This window comes from Lissotriton helveticus, chromosome 4_1, assembly GCF_964261635.1.
Source record: "Lissotriton helveticus chromosome 4_1, aLisHel1.1, whole genome shotgun sequence".
NCBI classification, from domain to species: domain Eukaryota; kingdom Metazoa; phylum Chordata; class Amphibia; order Caudata; family Salamandridae; genus Lissotriton; species Lissotriton helveticus.
Genome location: NC_136063.1, coordinates 2011794089 through 2011805972, shown reverse-complemented (window position 1 = coordinate 2011805972; position 11884 = coordinate 2011794089). Strand labels below are relative to the sequence as shown.

The following is an 11884-nucleotide window of genomic DNA, read 5'->3' as shown; positions in this document are numbered from 1 at the left end:
GCAAGTCACAACGGTGGTCTGTTGACCATTGAGAAGCTAATCGGAAGCTGCACCTTGATTTACTTTCCAGAGCTCACAGAAACACATTACAAATCTTTGAACCTAATGAAGACTTGAAACAGCCTCAGGCTTGTACACCGAAGAAGAAAAACACATATTGGCTGAGAAGAGTTTCTTGATGATTCTATATAAAAAAAATAATTACTTTATTTCATTAAAGAATTTCGAATGATTGAATAATAAATGGATGAATTTCAAGGCATGTAATATAGTGTGTTAAGCGATTGTTATCAAAAAAATTTATTAATATGTGTACTGGTACATGCTGGATTAGTTATGTAATTCTGAACCCTGTTAAAGGCAATATCTCATCATTGGGCATAAAACAAATTACCAATATCGGCGAAAACCCTCTCATGCTTGTGTCTACTATTCATGAGCTGCTTATTGTATCACTCAATGAAGGGAAAAAACGTCTGTGGCCTTATGTTCATTCGACAAACTGTCAACTGGTTCAAGTGTGTGATTTGCATGTGTGTGTTTGTATCAAAACTGTATTATTTTAAAATAAAATCTGGTCAGTTTTTGTCTGCAGTTCAGTAACCATATTCTTATATCTCAAGTTATTTCTCCAAACATGCCAATGTCAGCTCCCTTAACCATGTGATATGGACCTCATCTCAGCAGACTTTAGCAGATGAAGATTTGGGATCCCGAGCCTCAATTTGAGACCTAAGATTTAGCCTGGCATTTAGTGTACTATGCTTAGTTATATTTGCTCTAATGAGTCAATGAAGTGTAAGGAAGGTTGCGTAATTTGTCTCTGTTCTTTAACGGATTATGTTGTAAATGTGCAATGCTAGTAGAGCAATATTCCTCCAAATTATGGATAAGTTCCTTGAGAAACGTTTTGCACTTCATGATTGGTTTAATGTCAAGGTTCAGCTAAATGGAAACATTGAGAAATATTGAGGATCACTTTCATTACTAGATCAGGTGGACCAATATTTATTAGAGTGGGTCGTAATTTTATAATTCAAGAGTGTGTAAATTCCCTTTAACCTATAGTTCACAATATTTTTTAAATGCCAATTCCCTGCAATTAAACGAGGATGTAGCCTTAAGGCTAGAGCGGTCGACCTCGGTCCTGGGGAACCGGGTGCGAGTCTCGGCAACGACGCTCAACATCCTGTGATTCTGAGCAAATCACTTAATCCCCCCGTGCCTAACAAAAATGAATGTGTTAATCTGTAACGAAACTGGTGCTCATGTAAAGCGCTCTGATACCCGATGTCTCAGGTCTAGTTTGCGCAATATAAAACTCCAACCCCCCTCCCAAAAAAAGTCTTTCATTACCTCGGAATAATCTCTCACTTGCAATTGATGTATATGTTGATCTTGTGACAGGTCAAAAGTATTTCGTTCCACAAAATGAGAATTGTTTTATTGATAAAATTTAGCAATTTCTTTGCAAATAATTTCAGGCTTGAAAATTTGCATTTTATTTCATGGACATCTATAATTGCTCATGTCAGCATCAGAGGACAAAAACAGGAAACACATTTCGTAACTACAGGATGAAATATTTCACCATAATTCCATGTTTAGCAAAGCAAATTAACAGCATTCCTTTTTCATGTAGGCTGTCAGTAAAATTAGTATTCATTTCGTTTTCTTCTGTTTTATTAAGGACACGGGTTGCCATCCTTAATGATCATGTCTAGAGGACTTCTGGAACCTGTCTCTTCAAGCAGACATACTGCTCTGTATCACATATGGCAGCTTTGTCCTGATGTGGTTTTATTAGCAGGTGCATTTAGGTCTTGCCAATTTGGAGCCCTGCAAAAACTCAATTCAAATCATACGCATTTTAGACAATGTTACCAGTTTTAGTTGTCAGAATATTTTTACATAAGTTACAGTGGTCTGAGTAATTTTCATTGAGTGAGTAACAGTGCTCAGGTAATAATAACTAAACTTGTGCGGTATTTGATTGTACATTCTGCTTTAGCCCTGTTGCTGGAAATTAAAGAGACTGGTTTACTGTTATAAGCATACTATTTAAGTAGTTGTGTCTAACTCCTAACTTGGATGTGAATTACTCTTAAATATGCAGGTGAGATTCATGAAGCATTTTCTTTGATTAGTTGCGTCTTACTCTAGCCTTACTCCTGGAAATTCATGACACAACTTGTCACCTAAAAAAGCTTTATGATTTAGGCCCGATACAACAAGGTAAGTAAAGAAATAAGCTGATGGCTATTTGCAATGTACCAAAGCTAACTTTTAACTCTAATCACAACATTTCATCATAGACAACTGTAGAATTGTGTCCATGGTAAAGATGAAGGTACAGTGATAAGAAAAAGTTTGACTACGGTTCAGTTTACTCAACATCATTTCACCTGTCACAGATATTGCAGCATCACTATGGTTAGCGCTGTTCTGATACATATATTGAGATTAGTCTAGAATTAGTACCTTTACAAATAACTGAGAAACTGAAAAGTGAATGAGGTTTATTTTTTCTGATAATTTCGTAGACTTAATGAGAGGGTTTGTAAATAAACTACATTGTAAGTCATTCACTTCATCTGTGATATCCTGTGTATTCTGTAGGCTTGGTCCCTGATTTTGCAGAAGGGGCAGCAGTGACAGGGCAGGTACAGTTTGGACAGTGGTGGTAAGATGGAGTTCGATGATGAGAGGACCTTGACATTGAAATTGCAGATGCCGCTGCAATCATAGGCATTGAAAACCATGGGTTGCAAAACGGAAGCAAACTGGCCAAATGAGCCTGCATCGCTGATAGGTCAGGGTACATAGGTTGGAAACCTGGAAGTCCCATCACATGACCAAAAGGGGTATTTGTAACTGGGGGTAATACATGATATAGAGAGGTAGCAGACGTGGTTGTGGTGTCTATTCCATGGGCATTAACTCGGTTGTGGCAGCTATGCTGGCCTGGGTGGAAAGGGGCCAACTGATGTAGCCTAGCACTTGGATCAACGGGGCCATGTTCCGGTGGTCTCAATAAGGGGTGGGGTGCAGCTTGGAAACCACTCCTCATCCTACTGCTTGAACCCGTTGGTCTTGCAATGGTTGTCCGCTTTTCAGGTGTGGATTTTTGAATGTTCTCCTTGGAAGTAACAGAAGGCAGATCACTGTGCTGCAGGCTAGGATCAGAAGCAAGAACACATTTCTGAGCATCTGGCGTGTCTATACTCTTTGGGCTGGTTTTGTTGAAATCCGGATCTAAGGAGCAGCTAACTGGAACTGAATTTTTTATGCCAACTCTTCTCTTCATCTGTCCCAATAGATGTGGATAATCTCTTCTAAAATTAGGGTTGTGGTAGAACTGCAACTAAACACAGAATATGAAAATATGAAAGTATGACTAAATCTGAGGTACTGGGAAAACACGTCAAATGCAATTTCTACAGAATTCCAAGCTAATGGCAATTTATCTGAGTAGATAATAGAGCTTTGTCTGCAATACACATTGGACATTCCAACACCATGTCTGGGGTAGTAAGTGTTAAATAAATGCAATTTCAATTCAATTCAATGCATATTCCATTTCATTGAGGGTTATCATGGTTGCTAGGTTTGGCACTTCTGAAGGTTCAAATCAGTTGTGATGTTAAATGACAGACTTTTGTCATGGCAGCGATGATGCTCCATTGGCCAAAAAAGGTTAGGAAATTCAAAGTACATTTAAGCACTAGGTGAAATAAATCTGCACAGTGTTCGCCTTGTCAGCAAGCATGATAGAATTGATCTTAAACACGATGGGTACCAGGATTCACAAAATAAATTAGAAAAACTAAACACATTTAGGCATGTCTTGTTCTCCCAAATGTTCACACTGGTTTTCATATTACAGAAATTACAAATAGAAACTCAGCACAGCAAATATATATTTTAATTTTGAATATTATAATTTACAAATATTAAATGGTAATCTATCTATTTCAAAGCATTAGTTATGTGAGCATTTGAAATAAAAGTGAGACGACCATTTTGCTCTTTAAATTGTAGTTGTGCAGTTTAGTGAAATAATTTCGTACAGAAACCATATATCATCAATAATGTTTATGCCATTTGATAATCAAATGACCTGTTTGCTCACCTCTAAAGATGATTTCATATAAATAGTAAATTATCAGACGATCCAACCAGTAATTTAACCTTTCTGGTAGATTAGTATGTGGTAATGTTATAGGCTACTGGAAATGTTTTTTTTAAAATATATATTCTATTCTATATTTATTTATTCTACATTCTAATCTTCACCAAGGAAGTGCTGGTGACTTACTGTGGCATGCATTTTAAGCAATGGCAGGATAAAGTTTATATGCTACTAAGTAGATCTATGAGTAGGAACTGCTAATCATGCTGCAGATAGTATTCTAACATGCATGCATTTCATTACTGGAACAGTCTTTTGTCATATTTATAAACCCACCTCAGTTTCTATTAAACGATGATGATTACCTTTGTTAATGCAGTTACAGCTTTTTCTTCTGCTAAAAATTCTGCAAGGGAAGCTGACCTTTGAAAGTCCTGGCGCATTTTACTGAAACCATACAGATTAAGTTGACGAATGAAACTCTTCATGCAGTCGGTCTCGAATATTCTAAAAGGACCTCTTCTTTCTAGCACCTCTCTTTTAAAGAGTTCCTCGTCGATGACAACGCAGTTTCCATCTTCATCCCACCAAATAGATTTAAACTGCTCACTTCCAACAATTTTCCATAGTTTCTTTGGAAATGTCAGAGCCAAAAAGTCATTGTCTTCCAAAACTCCATCATCACAGAAAGTGAAACGTGATCTTTTCACTAATGGCCCATCTGTTAGAGCCTGGAAAGCTGTTTCTTCAATGACAGATCGTAAATCAGAATCCCCAGCAGCTGTTTGGTCACATCCTGGAGATACAGAAGAAAGTATTGAATTTATTGACATATCTGTAGAATTAACCATTCTGAGCTGATCAGCAACACATGGCGTGTCTTCATTAGGAGAGTCCATTTTGAAACTTTCATTGTCACAGTGACTACTGTTTTCACCGGTAGCCATTATTACAAGCCCAAGTTGGTCTCCATGCTTCCTGATGCTGTTAGCAGAGTCAAATACTGAACCTGCTCTGAACTTCCATAAGGAGTTCCAGAGCATCATAGTCTGTAGTGTTGCATGGTTCTGACATCACAATAGGGCCCAGTGTCCTAGTCCTTGACATATGGATGCTCAAGCCAAGGAAGTTACTGAAGAAAGAAGTAATCGCTTATATTTTGGTTTCAATAGTCTAATACTTTGTGTAAAATACCTTATATTGCCGTTTGACACTGTTTTATCAAGAAACGTGAACAGAAAGTTATACTAGAAATGTAAATCGGATCATAAAGATAGTAGATATAATCATCTTGGGTGCAGTCGCAGGCGGCTTCCACTAATATTTCTGTGTTTATCCTTACTTGAATATATTTAGGATTGTTAGCTAACTGTGGACAATATCATATATCTAGATTGTCAGTTTTCAGCCAATAGTCCACGTATGGAAAACTGCAGTAATAAATGACGGAACAGAATGTTATTTGACCCATACTGCACCCCACTAAGGATTGTGCTCTGTTAGCATTCTAATCGGATTGGTTCTTGAGTGGGTTCTTTCTTGAGTGAAACTGGTTTGGAGTCTGTATTCTCAGTTTAGAAAATGCTGTGTGGAGATTGCATATTGTTATTGGCCAAGTAATGTTATGCCAACATGTTGGATAACCCCTTGCCACAAGGAAGACAATGAACTGCTAGCGAGAAATGAGAAGGCAGCTCTGACAGGGTTGAATGACATCACAATGTGCTCTGATAGGCTGGCAGTCGACCAAAATCGTTATCTCATAGAATTAATGAATTACTACATATTTTACATTTAATGTCCTCTTCAAACACAATCTTCCATTATCCAGTTTATAAACAATTAAATCACATCTCTCGTTTGGCTCAAAAAACACTATGGCAACATATGGCAATTCTGATATGGGACCCTCAGTACTTTGCTTTGAGCTTGTGACAAATTTTGGGGAAGTATCTTGATAAACGTTTTGCATTTAATGGTTCGTTTTATGTCAATGGTTCAACTAAATAAAAACACCGAGAACGTTTTGGGGATCAGTTTCATCAATAGATCAGGTGGGCCATATTCATAAGAGTTGGTTGTGATTTTATCATTCAAGAGTGTGTGAATTCCCTTTAACCTATAATTCAATTTTTTTTTAAAACATGTCAATTTCCTGCAATCAAATGCGTGCCGTTGTGTGGGGTAATAGACGGAGTGGAGCGAAGTGTAAGAACAGATTCAGAAAAGAGCATCTGCATAGAATGTTGGAGTGCTAGTGTGTCAATTGGATAGTGTGTGCAGGGGGGTTCAAAGACCTGGTTAGGCAACTGAAGTCTGATTACAGATGTAGTCTTTTGTGTGTTTGTATCTAAGAAATACTAATTCGCTTACCTGTCTGTGTTACCAGGATGAAAATCTATACTAAGCCCATTGGCTCATATTCACATTGCATACTGGAGTACATAAATTACTACTCCTATACTACTCTTTCACATACTCTTACAAACTGTTGTGAATTGCCACAAAACATCAGAATTGAGAATAAACAACAATTAATTCAAAGAACATTCTCTTATAGAATTTGTACAAATAGAAAGGACTGTGAGCTTTTTCTATTTTTCCTAATGCTCTATTACTTACCGGTAATCTTCATTACTCCTGGTCCCGTTGTCCTCGTCCCATTCATAAATACGTGGAGATAACCATCTCCCGACAGAAAAAGAGATCAGAAGAATGCTGGGAGACTAACCCCGCCCCTCCCACCGGGAGTACATAAGGGGTACTTACCCAGCATTCCACCTGAACAACCAAGCCCCCAACAGGAAGGCCGGCTGTCCAGGAGGGAGGGCGGGGCGTATGAATGGGACGAGGACAACGGGACCAGGAGTAATGAAGATTACCGGTAAGTAATAGAGCATTACCCCCTGGTCCCTTATGTCCTCGTCCCATTCATAAATACTTGGAGAATACCAAAGCAGAAAAAGCCGGCCCTCCCAAACCAAACAGAAGCCAACCCAGGAAACCACACCAAGGCAGCAACGGCAGGAAGCAAAAGGCAGAACCGGTGAAACCCTAGGTAGAGCCCCCGACAAGAGGGACCCGCACCAGACCAGCACACACCCAACAAAACCATGGGAGTACAGCCAGACGACCAGACCGGCAACCACAGAGGACAACCGGCCCACTGCAGGAACACCCCACAGCCAACCAGCGAAGGGGAGAGCACAGACACCGAAGCCAACAAAGGCCGGAGGAGAACAACAGAGAGGAGGCCAACCAAAGAGAAAGGCCAAGAGCCACCAGGCCAGCAATCCAGCAAGCCAGAACGGGGCAAAAGGAGCCAAACCCAGGCACAGAGACCCCACGCCAGGCAAGACCAGACCCCGGAAAGAAAGAAAACAGGCAGGGGACAAGCGGGCCAGAGGAACACAAAGTCCCACCAAGCTGACCCCGGGAAAACAAAGGTCCGAGAAGCCCACCAAGGGCAGGACCAAACCCGAAGAGAAGGGAAGAAAACGACCCAACCCCAGAGAGAACAGAGGGAAAAAAAACTGAACCGTACATAAGAGCAGTAGGCCACAAGAAAAAAGGGCCAGCAGCTGGCGGAAGCCCACCAGCACCCAACCCAGAAGGCAAGACAGAGCCCACAGACAGGGAAAGAGGGAAAACCCAGGCACCAGGGAACAAAGAGCAAACCCCAGGAAGCCAAGCCACCAGGCCCCGAAAGACGAGGAAACAAGGCACCAAAGGGAACCAGCAACTCCAGGAAACCCAAGCAGCAAGAACCAACAAGGGCAACCAACCAGGACAAAGAGACCCGGAAAAAAAAGGAAAGGGAACCGAAGGAACCCCAGGAACCCCAAAACACAACTCCAGCCAAACCGGAGGAAACGGGAGCAGGAAGCAACAGCCCGAAGAAGGCACACCCCGAACATAAAGAAGGAGCGCAACCGGACGGACCAAGGACCCGCAGAACCCAAGACGACAGCAAGGGAACCCGAAGGAAGTCAGCACAACCATAGCCAAGCCAAACCAGAGACAAGCCAGGCACAAATGACCCCAAACAGCCCAAGCAAAAACCCAGAGGCCAGAGAGACCGAGGCACAACAACCCCAGAGGATCCCACAGAAGCAACAGAAGCCAGGGAGGAAAGCAAAAGCAAACCAAACCCCAAAGCCCGGCATGACCCAAGGCAGGGCACGCACAGGGGACGAACCCCACAGGGCACAAAACAGCAACCGAGGACACAGACAGGAAGCCAAAGCCGAAGCCACAAGCAACCCGTAGAACCAACCCAAACCGGGGGAAGGCCAATTAAGGTTATATCCCACTTGTCGAGATTTCATTCGTGTGTGTAAAACTCTTTTTGTATGAAAATGTCGAAGGTGTCAAAACCTTAATATTCCAATTGTTGAATTGTTTGTTTTTCTTTAAGGACACAAACAAAGTATTTGTTGTAATTTTGCTTATGCTTGTTTTGAGTTAGCATACTGTGAGAATGGTTGGTTAGTGTACTCTTGCGCTGCTATTGGTTAATGGCAACACAGAGTGCTGAGCTGGCATAGGTCAATTGTTGGGCAAGGTCCATATGGAGATTGGTTAACGATTCTTCAAGTACAAAAGCTATAATGAAATTGGAGAAAATAATGTGACATATACAGAATTAAGAATCGGAAGCAAAACATTGTATCACATTGAATCGCTGAACACTTATTGTGGTATTATTGCAAAAAGGAAATACTTTAAATCTTTCAGAGTCTTGTGAGAGGAGCTGCCAGGATTCCATTACGGTAGGGTGAAGAGGCACCACCCAAGGGTACACCAGGACGCTGCATATCGGCGAAAGTAGGGTTACACACATGTTTATGGCTTCCTAAGTGGTGCAAGATCACTTAAAACTGAGGGCCCACTTAAATGTCCGCAACATGGCACTTTCAAGTTAAGGATTATTGAATGCTTGAGAGAAAACCTAAAGGAAATGAAACCACCTCATAGGCCCACACAGTATGAAGCTTTAAATCTTTGAGTGAAAACAGCACATGTTAAGGAGAGAGAAATAACAGATCAGAACTAAACAACCTGTGCAAAATTACGCAGAGGTTCAGTGGGACGAAGGACAGCAAAGGTGGAGAATATGTATAGTCAGTCAGAATATCTTTATTCGACTTATTACAAGTCATACAAAGAAACAAAACAGTAAAACCCTGAGAAGGGATGTATACATAAATGACCCTTCAGTGACCTAAAAACATCAAACTAAATACATATTATATTATAAATACTATATACAAGAATAAATAGAAAATGCATTATACAATCCATCAGAATAAAGAAAAAACACAACAACTTTAAAAAAAAAATTTAAGGCGACACCTGGCCCCCCCTTTTTACCCTTGCAGCGGCCACTAAAAAGTTGGCAATACAAAAAGTTGTGCGGGGATTTGTCAGGAGTTGTAAATAAAGCAACGCCGGACGCACCTGAGTAAAGCCTGCTTCTTTCAGGATAGGGAGCAAATATTTTCTTCTCTGCTCATGGTATAGGCTACAAAACATAATAAAATGCATTGTGTCCTGAACAGAAAAATGGTCACAACTGCATGGGGGGGCTAAGTCTGGCTTCTGCCAAGATGTAAAAGAACCTAAGTAAAAATGTAACAGGTTAAACCTAAATTTAGTTAGTAAAAACCTGTGGTAAGGGACTGTAACAAAAATGAGATAAGATGCAAGGGAAGGTTCGCTCACCAAGAGATTGTGAGCCCTAACTGCTGGCTTCTGCATTTCAGCTTCCTCACGACGCATTTCCTTCATAACCCTAAATGACTGTTTTATAAGGTCTATGTCCAGAGCTCTAATTTTATCTGGGCTTAGAAAGAGTTCTGGGCGGCCCAAATCAGTAAATGATTTAATTAAATAGGCCAACCATGGGATGCTACTATGTTTATCAAGTAATAAGACATCCTTCAATATTATGTGGTTCAAAGGAAGATCTTCGTTCAACCACATTTTCAGCCACAGAGTTAGAGGTGCTAAACTCAATGAGTCTGACAGGTAGGGTAAACCCACCTCTTTATGTATGGAAAAAGTCGGAGTTGACTGGGGAATAGAGAGAAGCGACCTTATAAATCTATTTTCTGCCCTTTGGATGGGATCCAGATTCACGTACTCCCACAAAGGGGATCCATATAGGGCAATAGCAACAGGCTTGCACTTATAGATCTTTAAAAGGGCCTCCATGGGCCTGGCTCCCAGCTTACCAGCAAAGCCCAAGAGCGCTGAGGAAGATCTTATAACCGCCAGCCTCTTTGCTCTAATCTGTGGCCCCCACGTTCCGTTCTGGTCAAACAAAACACCCAAGTATGGAAATGTGGTTACCTTGGCAACCAGGGCACCTCTGCAAAAGAATGATTTATGTTTCTTTTTGAAACGTTCGCGGCCCATAACCATAGTATGTGATTTAGAAACATTAACCCTAAGGTCTAGGTTATCCATGAAGGAGCCAAAAGCGTCCAGAAGACGCTGCAGACCCACACCAGTGCGAGCAATCAACACGGCGTCATCCGCGTACAGGAGTGCCGGAATGTGGACATCTCCTGCACGTGGCACGTCCGCGACCTGGTCTCGCAGATATTCCCCCAGGCCATTGATGTAGATGGTAAAAAGCGTGGGCGCTAAGATGCAGCCTTGCCGAACCCCTTTTAAAGATTTAAAAAGCGGGGTACATCTGCCGTTGTTTGACACTCGGACAGCTGCAAAAAGCTCCTGATGCATGGTGGCCATGAACGTTACCAAAGCTTCATCAATACCCATCTCCAAAAGAATTGTCCAAAGTTTTGCCCTATTAACGAGGTCAAAGGCCGAGGATAGGTCCATAAATGCCAAAAACACTGACCCCTCCTTGGCCACCGTATACTTTGAGATGAGTAAATGCAGATTAATACATTGTTCGATGGTCCCTTTTCTCTCCCTAAAACCATATTGTAGGTCAGACAACCCGCCACAGCCCTCAACATTCTCCCTCAGTCTAGATAAAAGGACTCTGCCCAGAATTTTTATCGTTGAGTCCAAGAGGGATATGGGCCTATAGAACGCGGGGTCGTCCCGCTGACCTTTGTTTTTAAAAATGGGGACGATGGTAGATCTGGCCCACGAGGCGGGAGCTGGGTTACAATTAACTGCATTAAAGACATTTGACATAACCTCAGCCCACAGTTTAGGAGAGTACATAAAAAAGTCAGCAGGGACTCCATCGGGGCCAGGTGCCTTATGTTTGGTGGTTGCCAAGATAGCTTTCTCCACTTCTTGGGGATTAAAGATGATGGGATGAAGGTCCACGTTTATTAATGGAACATCTTTGCAGCCGACATCATCACCCCCATAAACATTTTTAAAGAAACACAACCATTTTTCATCTGTGATCACGCAGTCCATTGGTGCATTGCTGTCATCAGAGAATATGGGCTGTTTGATAATCTCCCAAAATCTCCTACTGTCCTTCAGCACTGCCGCCGAGAGAAGATTATCCCATGTTTCGCTTTTAATGGTGTCTTTGCGTTTCTTGACGGCTGACTTATAGTTTTTCCTTAGTCTCAAGATTACATCTTTATCCCTTGGAGTGTTTTTTAAAGCTGCCAACAGTTCTCTATGGGCTTTTGAGCATGCAGAATCAAACCATCGCTTATGTCCTTGTACGCCCTGGATTGGTTTTGCTAAAAGATCCTTGGATACCTGATTACAGATTGCCTCATAGGCCACTACTATGTGAATACCTTG

General features: G+C 41.4%; 1 protein-coding gene across 1 annotated transcript; it reads right to left on the bottom strand.

The window, feature by feature from the left end:
* Positions 1–2590: 2590 nt before the first annotated feature.
* On the bottom strand, positions 2591–4965 carry LOC144828246 (heat shock transcription factor, Y-linked-like). The gene is made up of 2 exons (XM_078686323.1): positions 4498–4965; positions 2591–3364 (listed from the first exon to the last, which is right to left on the bottom strand). The coding sequence occupies exons 1-2, from the start codon at positions 4963–4965 to the stop codon at positions 2591–2593; spliced, it is 1242 nt and encodes a 413-aa protein (XP_078542449.1).
* Between the last annotated feature and the right edge of the window lie 6919 nt (positions 4966–11884).

What these genes read in the sequence shown, in the direction of transcription:
- LOC144828246 (XM_078686323.1), bottom strand. Translation starts at nt 4,965, where the DNA reads ATGTCAATAAATTCAATACTTTCTTCTGTATCTCCAGGATGTGACCAA. An exon ending in CTGTAACTGCATTAACAAAG is followed by an intron (nt 3,365 to 4,497) that starts GTAATCATCATC and finishes TTCTGTGTTTAG; the next exon opens with TTGCAGTTCTACCACAACCC.